General features: G+C 44.6%; 1 protein-coding gene and 1 long non-coding RNA gene across 2 annotated transcripts in view; one reads left to right on the forward strand and one right to left on the reverse strand.

Annotated features, from left to right (window-relative positions):
• Nucleotides 1–5,379: 5,379 nt before the first annotated feature.
• Nucleotides 5,380–16,822, forward strand: part of LOC121360266 — a 30,213-nt gene continuing 18,770 nt past the window's right edge. The window contains exons 1-2 of the long non-coding RNA XR_005956179.1: nt 5,380–5,428; nt 8,433–8,505. This is a non-coding gene — a long non-coding RNA (uncharacterized LOC121360266). The remainder of the gene's footprint in view (nt 5,429–8,432; nt 8,506–16,822) is intronic.
• The window catches only part of ENPP6 (ectonucleotide pyrophosphatase/phosphodiesterase 6), a 29,687-nt gene continuing 22,590 nt past the window's right edge, over nt 9,726–16,822 (reverse strand). Inside the window, exons 6-8 of the mRNA XM_041479977.1 lie at nt 14,959–15,096; nt 10,759–10,882; nt 9,726–9,949 (exon numbers count right to left, since the gene is read on the reverse strand). Coding sequence (XP_041335911.1) covers nt 9,726–9,949; nt 10,759–10,882; nt 14,959–15,096 — 486 coding nt within the window. The remainder of the gene's footprint in view (nt 9,950–10,758; nt 10,883–14,958; nt 15,097–16,822) is intronic.

Raw genomic sequence — 16,822 nt, forward strand, 5'->3', positions numbered from 1 at the left:
CATAAGGAAGATGAGGGAATTGGAATATCAGGTTTTAAAATCCTGAGAGAATTCACCAAAATAAAGAGGAAAACTTGAGGACGGAGGAATGTGAGGATATACTTCAGTAGCAGGGGATTCAAAGTTAGGACCAGCAGCTGGAGAAGGAATATCAGTTCAAGACAGAATAAAAAAATTTTTGCATTATTGGGAGGCTGGAGGGTCCTGAACTCCCAAAAGCCAGCTGAGGTGGGGAACTACATGTGCCTGCCTTCATAGTTTACACAGATTTAAAATAAATAGCAGCTGACACTGGAATGTTCTGGTGTGTCTGTGGTTGTACTGTAAGCATGTGGTGCCCCTGAGCGATGCCCAGCTGGGGCCAGGAGATGGTGCAGCCCCTGAGGCCAGCAGAGGTTGGCTTTCCTGGAGGTGCCCTGTTTGTAGGCAGAGTGGGGTCCTGGAAAAAGCCCTGTGGGAAGGGACGGAGAGAGATCCTAGCAGGGCCCATCTGCCTTGCCATGCGGACTCCTCCTCCCTGCTGCCCAAATTCAGCAGCCCTCCTTACTCCTGGTTAACTCCTGCCCTGAAGAACAACTTGCCACCCTTCACCCAGTAGGTAGGAACTAGGCACATCTTGCAAAGCTGGTGAGGTATCCCCTCTGCTCAGGCAGGCCCCTAAAACACAAGTCAGAATTGCTTGTCTGAACCTGTGAGCCTTCTCCTCTTCATGTGTGCAGGAGGTTTCTGCTCCTGAAAGTTTTGGTCACCCTCAAGGTGCCCACATTTGTCTTAGAATGAAATCTTCTCCTTTTTTCCCCCATTCCTATCATACATGCAATAGCTTGCTGTTCATTCCCTTGCAAGGCCTGCAAACTTATTTTCTGTCCAAAAAAACATCTCCTCTCTCCTGCAGAAGGTCTGTGATGCATCCCAGATGTTTGCACATGGCTGCAGTCACCAAACACAACAGATTACAGAAGGGAGATGGATGAGCACCAAACAATTTCTTCTCCTCCTGTCCCTTGGAGGCAGGGAAGTTTTGCTGTTGGTTCTGTTTGCCATGCTGGTACATGAAACCTTTTAAACATCACTTGAAAGCTTCTCCATTTCTAGCTGTGATTGTCAGGGGAACTGGAAGGGGGATGCAGAACAGGTTTACATCATTCTATAAGATTCATCTTGTATCTTCTGTTTGTTTACCTTTTTCCAGTTCCAAATTAGCCCATTACCATCCCTTCAAAGAGAGGAAAAGTGCTGGCAGAGATCGTCTCCACCCTGTGGCTGCTGGTGGTGTTCTCAGTTCAGCCTCAGGCTGTATTCGTGGCTCTCTCTGGTTGCATCCTTTCTGCTACCCTTGCAGGATTTTTGGCAAAAAATTCCTGCTTTTTGAGGCTGGGTTTGTGCCTGGCCAGCTGGGGCCCTTGTCCCTGGCTGAGATCCTGGATGCTGAGCTTGTTATAAAATAATTTATTCTGTTTTAGGGTGTGTTTATCATATGAAAGCTGCTAGGCCAGAGAGGGTCTCTGTGCTGCAATGACTACCTGTGCCCAGGTACTGTGGATGGTACTTTCTCACAGTGAAGCTGCCCACCTCCCTTATTGTCTGGCATTCTGGCTAGGATGGCACTGTCAGGACTGTCCTGACCCACACTGGTGACAACCAGCAAGTGTTGAAGGGGAACACAGAAAGAGAGCTTCTTTTACACAGAAAATTTCCTATGCTTCAACACTGTGCTGGAAATAGGTCCAACAAAACAAGATTTTATTTTTTTTTTTCAAGAGAGAAGAGAATACTCAGCTTCACAGAGCGAAGCAAGTGGCTGAGCAGCTCTTCACTAGAGAGATCTTTTTATTTAGAGGTTGAAACTGGTAAGAACCTGTCCACTCTGCCCTTTTTTCAGCAGTCTCAAATGAAATGCTGTTTGCTCAGCTTCCTGGAAGGATGTCAAAGCTTAACATTAACAGGAATACACCTTTCCTATGGACAAGGAGTGAAAAAAACCAACCAAAAAAGTAATGTATAATGATCTGTGCTGACAGCTTTTTCTAATAAATAGTCCATGTAATTCACAACAGGAAAGATATTTTTATCAACAAACTACTTTAGAAGAACAGACTGATGGGAACAGTCCTCCCAGCCTGCACTTTGGTAGAAGGTAAATTCTGTCCCAGTGATGCCTCACACACACTGGATGTGTGGAGAAAGGCAGAGTAGGAGTAGATATGTGAGGAACAGCACTGAGAAATTGTGATGAAAATCATGGGAACATCATTTTCCAAATGGGATGAGGAGCTCTGGCTTGTACTGATACATAGGTTGTTTGCATGGCACTGTTTATAATTTTGCTCACACTTCCTAAATGGTACCCCTAATGAAAAATTATGATTTCCTTATAATCTGTCATGTATCTGAATTGTTTGCTGTATTTTCAATGGGACAAACTGCCATTTTCTTGACTGATTCAGAAAAGTGAACACTGGAGACAATGAACTGACTAGGAACAATGAAACTCTGTATGTGAAACCTGGCTGGATATTACCTGTTGGATTGGAGCTCATTGAAGCTGATTTGGGAAAATCCACGCTTGACCTCATCCCTTGCCTTTTCCATCACAGGGTACCACAGACAATCTCAGATGTGCCCAGGCCATCTGCTTCAGACATCCTTGAATGCAGCCATCCCCTGGGCACCAGGGAAAACTGTGTGACACACAAAGCAGCAGCTCCTCTGGTTTTTGGGGTCCTTCAGTGAGAGATTCATTTGAAGCCTGTCTCTGGCAGCTCTCCAGGGCAACGGGGATATGTGCTGTCACCACTTTGCACATCCCACATGATGAGGCACTTCACCTGCCATGGAACAACCCGCTGTGGAAAGCAGGTCCTGGTTCTATTGCCTCAGCTCCTACCCCATTTATTCCTCCATCCTCCTCCTTTGTATTAATTTCCTGAGCTGCCCTGGCTGTCACATCTGCACAGCTACCAGCTGGTTTCCCATTTTTAATTGACCTCAGAGGGCTTCTTCAAGAGCAACACCTGCTTTTGTGGGGGCCTTAATTTGTCACTGTCCAAACTGGAGCAGCAAGCATTTAAAATGCAGCCTCTATGAGCATGTTGTATTTCTTCAAGTGCGTGATTAATTGCTAGGCCTTTACAGGCTGCACTCAGCTATTTCTGCATAAAAGAGTTTCTTCTGCTGGAAAGCTCCCCATATTATGGATATTAAATATCTTCTTCTCCGTACGACCTGGTTTGTTCATCCCATTTGTTCTTGATGAAAGAAGTTCTATGAAACGCAAAGAAAGCTCAGTGCCTTCACAATTTTATTCTGTTTAGAGGAGGAAAAATAGTTATTTTTCTTTGTTAGAAGTGTTCTTATAAGGAACCACTTGAGGTTAAGGCAGGAGGGGATGTTTCAGGATTTTCACCCAGCCTCTGCAGCAGTGTAAGCAAGCAGTTTGTATAATCCAGCTCATAAACTGCTTGAATTCTACCTTATAAAACATTCAGCTCTTTTTTTTTGTCTTCTTTCACAGCTGCTATTTGAAGACTACTACAAAATCATAGTTTTTAAGCCCAAAATTATTTCCTTGTTATAGCTGTACTTGGAGAATCCCTCCATGGATGGGCAAGGGCTGCTTTCCCTCTCTTACAGAATCTACTCAGTTGGGATGTGGTCAGCAGGGTTACCCCTCTCTCAGCCCTCGCTTCTCATGGACAATGAATGAGTTGTAAGATGAGAACCACATTGCTGCCTACTCTGGAAAGCAAGGACACAAAGTCTTGCACTCCAAAGCTCCACCAGTATGGAATACATGGAAGAAATATCAAGGGAGAGTGCAATTTACAGATGGATGGATGGATGGATGGATGGATACATTGGGAGGCAAATAAGCTCTTTAAAAAAATTTTTTTAATTTGTCAGAGCCTCCCTCTGACCTGAGATCATGTAGAGGGTGTGAACCACGTCCTGGAAATCAGAAGCAGGCTCCTGCTGAGTCACTTGGTATGGTCATGTCCTTGCAGGGCTAAAACTAACCTGCATAGGGGGTACAGTGAATGCCAGTGCACTGGTTGTTTTAGGGATGTAGGATGAGCAGCACATGGGACTGCTGAAGAAAGGTTAAAACTGCCTCTAATGGACACATGGCCCCTTATATACAGTATAGTTATATACATTTATGTGGAGCCTTTGCATGGAGGCAGCCCAGTGAGAGCAGCAGGCTGAGTGAGCGTTCAGTAGGGATTGTGGATGATACCCAGCAAGCCTGACCTGTGTTCTAAAGACTTTGCAACAGCTGATGTCACCTCAGCCTCCCTTTTTCTCTCTGGCAAGGAAGCAATGACAGTCTCCAGCCAATTTTGAGGCTTAATTAATAGTCATTGAACAATGTATCTAAGTGATGAGTAATGTTTTAGTGTATTATTAATTTATTGGGAAAAACAGAAGGCAGCTCAAGAGCAGTCAATGCCCACTCTGGCAGCCACAGAAAATTGGTTGGTCATGATGCCAGCAGAGAATGCTGACATTTTGGGGCTGGCTGGCTCCCTGCAGCCCCTTGGCGAGGAACAGAGGAACATCCCCTCTATGCATGCATTGGTGTCCCTTGCTCCTGAACACAGATACAATCGTGGTACTAAAATGCCTCATTTGCTGCAGCCAAGGGAGGATCAAAATCAACTCCCAGGAACTCAGCTAAGCCCTGATCTGTGCTGGTGTGGAAAGCGGGCACTGAATTTCCCCTTCCTCAGCCCACTCTTCATATCCCTCCTCACCATTTCTTTGCTACCTGTGACTATTCTTGTCGGAGTTCCCCTGTGACCCAAGGATTCTGCATTCAGCCTCGAGCCAAGCTTCAAGTGGACACAAGTAGAAGAGCCACAGGTGAGTCACACCCCTGCTCCCCTCCCCTCCCTGCTTTTGTGTGTTTTGTTCCCCACCCGTGGGATCCGGCTATAATGACAACAAAGGCAGCCTGAGATGCAGCCCAAGTCCTGAGAGAGGGGATTACATCCAGCTGGTTCCCCTCGGATCATTTAGGGCCACGTACCCAGGAAGGTGCTGCTCTGCCCACTCATCCTCCTGTGGAAACAGGAGCAGGAGCAGGTGGGAAGCTTGCTCGGAGTGCTACATGGAGGCAGCAGGTTTGGGGTGAGCAGTAATCGGCCCTAGCGCAAAGGGTACGGGGAGAGTTAAAGGGGAGAAAGAGGAGAAGCTGCGATGAGAGCCGCAGAAGGAAGGAGCAATCCCGATCCCGCCTCTCCTCACGGAAGGCCGGGAGCGCGTCGGGCCCGAGGCGCGGTTTGCGGGCCGGCCGGCAGGGGGCGCGCCCGGGCCCGCTCGGGACTCCTCAGGGCCGCGGCCTCGCCCCCGCCTGGCGGGCGGAAAATGGGGAGCGAGCGGGAGAGGCGGCGTGCGGGGAAACCTGTGTCCCGTTCTGGGCTCCTCGGTACGTGAGAGACGTGGAGCTCCGGGAGCGGGCCCAGCGGAGGGCAACAGACCGGCAGCAGCCCTGGGGCGGTGCTGCGGCTGCACGAGGCGTTGCGCGTCTCGGACAAACACCTGGCTGGGCTGGGGACAGAGCAGGGCAGGCCGCTGGCAGCTCACAGCGGTTTCCTGGTGAAACTGGGCTGGCAGAGCTGAACTGCTGTAATTGATACGGATCTGGGACAATGTCATGCTGGTTTTTAAGTCCATAGCAATTTTCATGTATTTCAAATATCGGAATTATCCATACAGTCCATATAATCCATGTAGTCCATCTCTATGAAGCTTGAGAATTACTGTGTCCAGTCAACTGTAATTCTGAAATGTTCTTATTTTTGAACCTTGCCTTAACTTAGATGTGTTTCGATACTTACACAAAAAATGTTTTTCTCTGTATGTGAAAGTTGTCTTTTAAAACATGTGTTAAATAATTCTTGTGCTAAAATGTAGGGTTTCAAACCTTCCTCTTCAACCAGGCCATGTTTTCTTAAAAAATTCCAGTTGGATTTGGTGCAACCTGCTCTCTCTGCTAGGGCCCTACAGGGAAGAGAAGGTGAGGAAGTGTTACAAGGAGCTTTTCCAATGCCTTTCACTTCCCTGTGGCCAGAGCTCATTTGGTCTGCACCTCCCCTGAGGTGTGTGGGTTAACATCTGACAGATGCCACAGCAGCAAGCCTGATAGAATTCAAGAAGCATTTGGACAATACTCTCGGGTACATGGTGTGATTCTTGAGGATGGTCCTGTGAAGGGCCAGGAATTGGACTTGATGATCTTTGCGGGTTCCTTCCAACTCAGAATACTCTGTGACTTTGTGATGTATTGTGATGTATTAGTTAGGAGACAAGGAAGATGACCAGCACTGCAAAACCCTCTCATTCACCCCTTATTTGCAAAGTCTCTGTACTTGTGAAGGGTGCAGGCTGGTGTCTGGGCCAATGAAAAAGTGTTTCCACAGGGCTGCAGTCTGTGCAGGCAATGCAGGCTGCATCCAGGGGCATGCTGGAAGGCTCACCCGCTGAGCCTTAGCCAGCCATGCCACTTGCATGGCCACCAAGGTCATTGGTAAAAAGGGCTCTTCTTCTTTAGCTGTGAAATTGCCATTTTTGGCACTATTATGGGGAGCTGACTGAGACTTATTCCTGTGCAGGTAGCCCTCAGCACCTCCCTTTTCTGAGGACCCATGTTCATGGAACATGAGGGGAGCATCTCTGGCAGACCTTGGCAGTGTTGCTGGGAATTAAAGGACTCATTGGCACATCTGCACCTCCATCATCCGCTCCCTGCTCTGTGGTCAGTTAATATTAGGAAAAGGAGATAAATTCTACTGAGTAGGCTTGGAGACTTGTTTCTGTTAAATTAGTCTCTTCCACGGACATTGTTGGTTTGTGGAGCTTAGAGTGGAGTAAGGACCCTTTGTCCTTGAGGCCTGTAGAATTGGATTTTGAGGCCTTGTTGACATTTGCACCATCTCCCACTGGGAAAGGGCGGCTCTGGACAGCCTGAGCCTAATGCACCCTCATAGCAGAGACAATGCTCTTAATTTCTGGGCAAGCAGCTGATGTGATGGTGACACAGTAGGCTTAGAGAAGTGGGTCTGGAGAGGGCATCCAAGGCTCACCTCTCTTCTTAGAAGTGCAAAATGTTTTGTCATGTCCATTGCCTAGTAGGAATGACATGTTCCTGAATGGATGTTCAAAAGGTTAAATAATGAAACACATCTGGAAAAAAGGACTGTATATACGAGCTACAGCATGTCATGTGATGCATTTAATGTCCTTAATTTACATGCTGACAACTTTGCCATTTCTAAACAATGTTATCATTCGTCTTTCTGATAATTAATCAGCACAAGCTTCAAACACTGTTTATCACACTTTGATGCAGCAATTAGTCAAGAAAGGCAAAGTGTTGAAGGGAAAGTTTTGGGCTATTTTTTTCTTCAAAAATCTTACAGTATTTACAAAGAAGTGCTTTTTCTAACACCATTTTAGAATTATTCACTCATTCACAATCAGTCATTGTATAAAAACATCATTCAGAAATAGGTTTTAAAATGCACCCACCTCCATTGCATAGTATACAGAAAAATAGGTGAGAGTTAAGACACTTGATTTTTGAATGAGAATGTGAATTGATTCAGAGGTATGACATTTCTGAGGAAGAAAGATGCACTTTTCAAAAGATAATGAGCTGAAGTTCTCCTGAAGCTAGTGAGCTTCTTAAAGGTCTGCCATCAAATTTTGCTTTTACAGATCAAGATCTTTTACCAAACACACAATGCTTGCATTAAGGTCAAACAAATCATATTGCAATTGGATTTACCCTCCAGTATTTGCACGTGGACACTGACAAATATGAGTTACACAAAGTACTCACGAGGATCGGTGTTGGTTTCATGTGTCATGGCCCATCTGTGGAACTACTCAAGGGACCCAATTTGTTATTTTCAATTTCTGTTTGTATAACTGAGGAGCCGAATATACCCTTACACCTTTAGAAACATTTCTTCTGTAAGAAGATCTTGGCTTCTGCTCTCTGGTAAGACCTAAAATAGTATGTTGTGGAGGGGTTAGCAGGCACTGATGGTGTCTTATCCTGATGATTTTCAGACAAAACTTGGTCATTTGGTTATCTTGTATGCTGACTTTTTTTTCTTCTTCTTCTTCTTTTTTTTTTTTTTCCTTTAAAAATGTGCTCCAGTGATTTCATTAAGCCTGGTCCGTTAAAGAGCAACAGGGAACTCTGAACAATAGGTGCTTGTTTTACAGCTACTGCAAATGCTTCGAAAGCACTAAATTGCCTTTTATACTCAACAGTCTAATAACAAAGCCTGATTTTTTCAATTTTTCTCCCAATTGATTTGATGGTTCACTTGAGCTTTAATAACACATTACATAAATCTTTACAGCTAGTACAGAAGTCTTTTGTCAAGTTTAATTTGGTGTTTGGTTTTTTTTCCCCACAGTGTAATCATTCAGCCTTAAATGCACTGTAGCACACATACCAGGATCGTGCTTGTCTCTGGATCCAGAAAAGTAGTAAGTGCTAGAGGTTTGTTTTACATGGGGAGGGACCTCAGTCCTTCCAAAGGCAGTTGTTGCTGAAAGCTCCTGGTTCAGAGGTATATCAGATAAAGTGCTGTGCACTCCCGAAGGCACCTCTGGCAATAGCTCTGTCCACTCCTGCTGTTTCATTTAACTTTGTTGTTACAACTTTGCTTGTGCTTGATAGCCCATGGTGGAAAAAATCCCCAGGATTAGCTGGGAGGATGGGAGATGTATCAGTGTAGACCTCTCTCCCTGCTGCAGAATAAAGGGAAATGTGCTGATCACTAGGTGGAGGTATAGAGAGCAAAAGCTGATAGAAGAGCAGTAAATGTTGAAAAAACTTCAGAAATGCAATTGGGTATAAAACATCAAAATGTGATCAGATTATATTATCTTCACCAGGCAAAGCAGAGAGGCTGTTAAATGCCAGACTTCCTCATCCTATGTTCTCCTGACCCTTGTGTGTCCAGATGTCTATTCATTTTCCCACTGGCTTTGAAGTGGAGGATTTCTGTCACTTTCTTCTTCCCCTCTGCTGTGGCCTGTGAGGAAAGCCTGCCCCTGGAAATGGGCAGAGCCAGTACTCATGCTGTGAAAATAAGGAAAGGCTGAGAGAAGTAGGATGCTCTCACTGCTTTCCTGCTGACCCACCTCTCTCAGCATTATGGTCCCTCAGCAAAGCTCTTGGCTCTCTAAAGACTGTGTCTGTATAGACAGGGCTTGGCTGGTGCTGTAAGGAGATGATGGGGCTCTGCTGCTGCTGGAGCTGGAGATGAAGGGGTGAATCAGGATGAACCCAGCTAAATGCAGGGAGGTTGGTCTCCACTCCTGAACGTCTCAGTGTGGTCAACCAGAGTGAGCTCCTCAGTGAAAGATGCTGGGGTGAGATGTGTTTGATGCTCAGAGATCCCCATATGCACCCACCAGAAAACTTTGTGGATACCCAGCCAGGATTCTGCCCTCACTGGCAGTGCTGTAAATCTAGGTGAGTGACACCATTGTCCCTAGCTGTGTTTGGAGCAGCACAAAACCTGGCTTCATATTAAAACCATTGTAAATGCAGGATTGGTCAGATTCATGCCTGGTGGAGCACCATGGAAGAGTGGGGGACAGCACTCTATTAATGAAGCTATTATTCAAATGAAAAACTTTAAAAAAACAAACAGAGAAGGATGGAGTTGCTGGTGACACTGACTGACATTGTTCAGGGATCACAGGAAGGAGATCTGCCTGGAGAACAGGGAGAGCAGAGCTAGTGCCAGGACACAGCTGCTGCGCGGGGGGAGTGGTGCCAAGGGGGCTGTGTTTCGGAGCATGCACTCCACCCTGGACCAGGAGCCATTGTTGGGCAGTGGCTGTACTCCTGCCAGGCTGCACATGATGTTGTAAACATCCACAGATCTGATGGGAGGCGCTCGGTAGTTGGATCGGAAATCTGCAGGCAAAAGAGAGGAGATGGCATCATGCAACTTGGGCCTCAGCCCCTGGAATGTGGGGTGCTGTGGGGCAAGGGCTCCTTCACCTTTCTTGGGACTTACCCATCAGGCTGGGTTGTGGCATGCTATACAATTTAGAGCATAGCTCAGCAAAAACATTAATTTAAACAATTTTATTCATTATTTTTATTCTAGACCATTTTTATTCTAAAAGCTAAAAAAGCCCTGAATTTTTAAGTACAGGAGCTACTTTACTGCATGTGCTTGATAGACTTAATAGCCTCACATAACTGTATTGCACATTCTGCTTTCACTGGTGCAATACAATTAGCCTGGGAGTCTGCCTGGTGCTCTGCCCTGTTTAAAGGGCCTGATGAAGTGGAAACCAGGAGTTATGTGTCTGCCCATCAGACAGGTGGGTGAGTTATGCTGCAGCCTTCCCAAAGAAAGTGCCCTGCTGTAGCAAGTCTGAATTCCCCCAACAAAAGCAGGATTCATGTGTTTCAAATAGAATTGAAAGTTTAGGCCAAAATTTAGGAAAACAGGGCAAAGAGTTAGTAACTGCACTGGGATATCAGAGAGAGGCTGACCAAATCCCTTCACATCTCTCTGCCCTGTTTCTTCAGCTATAAAATAGATGCAGTGCAACAAACTCTCCATAGTGAGGAAATCCTACCATCTATTTGTAATTTTTAGGTGTCGCAGAGTGCTGTATCGGGGTCCTGATGTGCCAGGGGCTGCAGGGATGCAGGGGTGAGGACCATGGGGCTGCAGGGGAAGTGGAACACCAGGGATAGTGTCACTGTACCTGGGCCATATGCAAGGAAGAATCCTCTCATGTCCATGAGCTCGTTGTCGTAGCCATGCCAGCCATTCTGCCAGGCCTCCTTCCTCCCCGTCCCGTTCTCCCAGTAGGGCAGCTTGTCCCTGCTCTGGGTGACAACAGCAGAACATGGTTAGTGCCTGCCTGCTGGGCTGTGCTGGGGCATTGTGGGGTGCCATGTTGTGTCTCCATGTGCTGTACCAACCCTTCAGCACCAACCTGTGACCCCTGCACAGGGGTGACTCCTCGTGACAGGCTTTGCTGTCTCAGAGTAACCATTTCCCCCTCCACAGGGAGGGGAGGACAACTCACGTAGATTTCTGCCACAAGCACAAAGTACTGCAGTGGTATGTGTAAGAAAGGTGCTGGCCGTCTCCCCATGCCTGCAGCACTGCTCTCCCACCCAGTGCCATGCGCTTCTGTGGGATTACTGGGGTGTTGTTCTGCCCCACATGCCATTGACACCTTAAAAAAATAAGTAATTTTTTGTTCCATTTGACTAGTCAGCCTAATAATACAAATATCACCCCTACTAGATATTTTCTAATTAATATTTCTTCTCCCTACCTGTTTTGGTATTAAAGCAATGAGATTTGTTCCAGGGAACACTGGCTCTGACCTGAGACAGTCCCACTCTCTGTGGCCTGTGCTCTGTTTTATTTCTTTGCTCAGTGGATCTATGCTTTATTGATTTGTCATTATAAATCTTGTTCTTCCTAGCCCATATTGCACTTAAGATGTACTTTCAAATTCCTTCCTTACTTTCTCCTGCTTTGTATTAACAGCTCTTACCTACAACAGTGCCATATCTGTCAGAGCAGCAGGCCCTAGGGGCTGATCAAAATGCTGGACCAACCTGTCCATGAGTTTCTCCTGTCCCATGCTCCTTAGCGATAGCAGCAGACAGATTGGCACTCCACATTGCCCCAAAACTGTGACAGGAATTTCACTTAAACAAAGAACATCAACTGACAGTTTATCAGACCCATGACATTAATTTCTCTGATAATTACAGAGAAGGAGCTGCACAGCCCTCTAGAGTGTCCAGGTCTAGCCTTCTCACTTGGGCACAGAAGGACAGAAGATGCCCCAAAAGAGTTTCCCACACTGCCACTTTGGGCAAGTTCTGCAGCTCCTGCAGATGGTGATGCAGATTAAATGAGGATCCCTTTCCTTTTATAAACATTTATTTTGTCTGATTTTTATCTTCTTCCTTAAGAAATAAAATTGACTGTGCACTGAGGACAGCAGTAGTGATGACTGAGAGGTATAGCTCTTCCAACTATTTTCCAGAGGACCCCCCTTTTTCTTCATATGTAATACTTGGCAGATGTACCAGATAATTGCAGAATAATACAGAATGGGTCAGGTTAGAAGAGATCACAGTAGATAATCTGGTCCAACCTCCCTGCTCAAGCAGGGTTGTTCTAGATCACATTGCACTGGATTGCATCCAGACAGTTCTTGAACAACTCCAGTGAGAGATGTTCACAGCTTCTCTGGGTAATCTGTTCCAGATTAAATGAAACTATTTTAGCTAACAAATTTCTTTTCCTGCCCCCATGTATTTCCCTGCTCTGAGCAAGCCAAGAAGAAAGCCAGCTCCTTCTCCTCTTCCTGCCATAGCACCTCCTTATGCTGTAGCTTCCTGGGGATTCCTGGGGATTTAGTGTGTTGCTCGCCATCAGGCAACCTGCACAGCATTTGCCAGCATCAGCTTCAGACAAGTGAAGTCACTTTAAATTTCTGGTGGTTCTTTGGCAGCATAATGACATTGCCATACCTACACCCCTCCATGGTCCTAGCAGATGTCCTGGACACTGCTGCTTCCCCAGAAATATCAAATGCAGGAGATAGTGTGCTTTCCATAACCCACCCAGACATCAGGAGGCACCTACTTGCAACAGAATGTGCAGTCAAAGGCACAGTGGTTACCATTACTTTTGGTGCCAGCTGAGTCAGAAAACATACTACTAACTTTCATAACTGCATCTGAAGTGAGAGTTCATGAAATGGAACCACTAATGGCAGTAGCTTGAGGGACAGGACTGTGCAAGCATCCCAGCACTGCCCTTCTGGAACATCAGGCTCCGCCTTACAGCAAACCCCAAAAACTCCTGGGGCTTCTTTGGGGCCAGGACACTGGCAGCACACTAGTGTGCCTGCCTGGCAAGGCCAAATGGGATGGAGAACTCATCCGAGATGTAATTTTTCATACTCAGACTAAGCCTGGCTGGCAATCCTTGTCAAAGATGAAACAGACATATCTGAGACTGCAAACGATGGAGTTTTCCCTGCATGTGCATGTTTAGAAAATGTGCTGCAACTGATCTCTCAATGTTGGGAAAGTACACTGGGATGGGTACAGAGTGAGCATGCAGCTCTGAGGGCTAACACCATTGATGCACACTGGAGAGCAGCAGGGGGATCTTAGGCCCAAAGGATGGGGACTGCTCACCTGTGTGAAGGGAACAAGGTCATATGAGCAGATCAGCTTTGATACAGCACAAAATCCCTCCTCATCCTGCTTTAACCAAAACGTAGATGGGCTTCAGTTCCTATGCTCCATGATGAGGAAAACAACTTTCCAGATACATCCCCTTTGTCTCTTTCAAAAACCACACCACCAACAAAATCCCCTTTTTTCAAACAGCTTTTAGCTATCCACTAACTAACAGAGAATTAAAAAAACCTGGGAGCATGACCGGGAAGAGCTGTACATCCTCTCTTCAGTGGTTTGGGCAGGAAGTATAATAGAAGGCTCAATAATTTCTTTAAAAATATGACAGGAAACTTTCATTTTCATATCCCATTCACAGATAATGAAAATGTACCAAAGAGAAGGAAAATCTGACAGCATTAATGAGAGGACATTCTTGAAAATCGGAAACAATGGGAAGGAATGGGCAGAGAGACAGAAATAATTATCATAGCAGCAGTGTTTGCTGCACTGTTATTAAGGTTTGTCAGACTTTCAATGATTTTTGAAGTGCTTTTTTATTTTCTACAGAATATGTAAAAACGTTCTATTTTGAACTTTTGTGCAAGAGAGTTTAGTTGTATTTTTTAAAAATAATTTTGGAGAAAATGTTTCAGATTCCTACTTTACCTGTCTAAATCTTAACTCTGGCTTTTTATATGCTTTTTTTTGTTTTTTTTAAATTTTTTTTTTTTAGATCAGAAATGTGGTACTCACCCAGCTGTATTCAAAAGCCATCAGGTTTTTTTAGAGGTGTATTTTTATTCAGCTGTATAATAGCTGTATACTATGCTAAATTCATGTTGGCTAGTGAGAAATGTTGTAGTGTGGACTGAGCAAAGCTCGGTGAGCAGTAGCTCTGAAGGCCATGAAAGAAGATGCTCAGCTGAGTTACAATAACCTGAAAGGCAATGAAGTGCACTGACTATGCTGGGACACAAAAGAAACTCAGGACTCCATGGTTCTGTTGCCAACTTACTGGCTTCATGTGTGGCCTTGGGCAAATCACTTAATACCACTGCTCAGTTTACCTCCTTAGAAGATACACAGTTGTCTCACCCTCTGAGCTGTGCTGAGCTGCAATTAGTATCTGTAATGTGGAGGTGCCCGGTAGTGACACAAGGACAAAGTAACAACAATTCATAATGCGAAAATAAGTTAGTATAAAAAAAATCTCTTCATGTTTGGGTTCTCTGCTTAACAAGTTCCCAGGTTTTCAGTCTGTGCACCGGGAATCTCTGAGCAGTAAATCTCCAGTCTGACCCTTTTGAGACTGGTGGACTTGGGAGAAATGGGGCATTTTTAGGACAGTCTGATGGGAGGAAAGCCAGGCAAAAGGAAAAATTGCCACAAGGTACTGCTGAATGGAGGGATAATAAGGACTTGAAATGGAAACACTCTTTTTGTGCCTGAAATGAAGGTAGATGGCAAGGGGGGGAAGAGGAGTAAGGCAACAAAACTGGAATGTTTTCACAAGAAACAAGAATGTTTTCTACAAGAACTACTGCTTTATGACAGTAAAAAAGAGGCATCTTGACCATTTAAATGTCTGCCTTTAGGATAGCTGCAATACCTTTGAGTTCTTTTAAGCACACAGCAGAATTTAACATTAGTTTTGCAGTCAGCCCTTTGACTTTAACTCAATGATCAGCAATATATTGCACCTTTTCACGCTCCTGTCTAAGCATTTTGCTTCTATACTTTACCTCTACTATGAACCATCCTTCTTCAGCCACGAGAGTTAGTGGAGACACAAATTTTCCTTTTTTGTAGAAAAACCTGTTTGGAATATCCTGTATGTTATAAACATCCATGTGTTCCACAGCTTTCAACTTTTGATATATCTGTAAAATAAATGAATATTAGGACACCATACGGCTGTAAAGATCATAAATACACTAATGGATACATGGAAACACCTGGATTTGCAGAATGGCTAATCCCCTGTAATGGCTAATCATCAGCACGTTCACACCAGGACTTTGCCTGTCCAGAGATCATGGCTGGACAAAACCTGCCTGTGTGGTTTAGGGGATTCTAAAAACTCGGATCATAAACACATAGGAATGTGTGAATTCATGTATTATGTATATTTATAATACACATGTTCAAAAATGTATACATGTGAGTGTACCAGTCTACAGAAACAGACCAGGAGAAACCACACCTCCACAGGAGGCAGTGAGTGAAGTGGTGAGACACTCAAAGGCACCATGTGGACTGTGGACAGGTGTGAAAAAGAGATATTGTCTTTAGCATCTGCCACTCATTCCCTCTTTGTGCTCTTGAGTGGAGAATTAATGTCACCTCACCTGTGTTTCTTGCCCTTACCCAGTCAATCACTATCAAGAGATTGATAGTGCTCAGTTATCTGCTTTGTTAGTTCTCTGATGTGAGATTAATTAGCCAAAGCCTGCAGCTTTGAATCTGCACAATGCCATGCAAGTGGTTTATTAATATTAATTATACTGTCTGGAATATAATCACACAAATGTCATTACACCACAAATTATTCAGAAAATAGATTTTAAATGCCTGAAAAATATGTTAATATTCCACAGAGAAGGCAGCTATTGGAGCCCCCAGACTCTATATTGTTCTTGAACAAGTTAAATATAAATAATCTTCAGGAATAAATAGCTCAATTCTTCAAAGAATGAAAGGTTCTTCACTAGCCTTTCAGTTAAGTCACCCTTGTGTGTATACGTGTGCCAAATATGTGCACTGATGTGCAGTGACCATAAAGACAGTACCAGGGTGTGATGGCACAATCCCTTCCACCATGACTAGAACTAGAGAGTGGTCACAAGTACTTCTGGTGCTTTGAAATGGGGTAATTCTTAGAGATGATAACCACTATGTTATAATACACTCCAACTCATAAACATAGCTCTATAAAATTCATTAGAAATAGAGAATCTAGTTATTGGGAAACTGAAAATCAACTTTATTTTGCTTAAAAAGCAGCCCTCCAGTAAGAAATCCTAAAAAGAAACGAAGGAAGGAAACAAATCCATAGTATAAGGCATTGTACTTTATTCTCCTTGGAATATTGGGCTGTTTAACGAGAGAGAAGCATGTGCTGAAGAGCTTTGTCAGATGAAACCCCATGGCTGTGTGAAGTTGCAACTTGCCCTTGTTTGAAGGTCTGGCCTACAAAAATAGGGAGCTCTGGGTTAAGCATATCAATGCTGCGATCCCCTGTGATGCACTTGCCAGTGAATTGCTCATGCATACCCCTAAGACAACTTTCAGTTCTGGCACTAATTTGAAATGCTCACAATATCACAGACACAATTCCTGCAGAGACCGTTTGGGTGCAAAGATCAGCAAATATTCCCTTTAAAAAAAATTGCACAGGCTAAAATATACTGTAACTGGATAAAATATGATGTAGAAACCAAAACTATTTGCCTGGGGAACAGCTTGCCCATTTTGTACATCCACTCATCTATATTCTGAGGACAGCAGTAATGACTTCTCATGCATTAGTTTCGGGTTAAACTATAATGTACTTGTCTATTAGTCAGAGAAATTACATTTTCATTCTTCTCAAGTGATTTTCAAATC

Source organism: Pyrgilauda ruficollis, unplaced genomic scaffold, assembly GCF_017590135.1.
Source record: "Pyrgilauda ruficollis isolate IOZ18807 unplaced genomic scaffold, ASM1759013v1 scaffold5, whole genome shotgun sequence".
Taxonomy (NCBI): domain Eukaryota; kingdom Metazoa; phylum Chordata; class Aves; order Passeriformes; family Passeridae; genus Pyrgilauda; species Pyrgilauda ruficollis.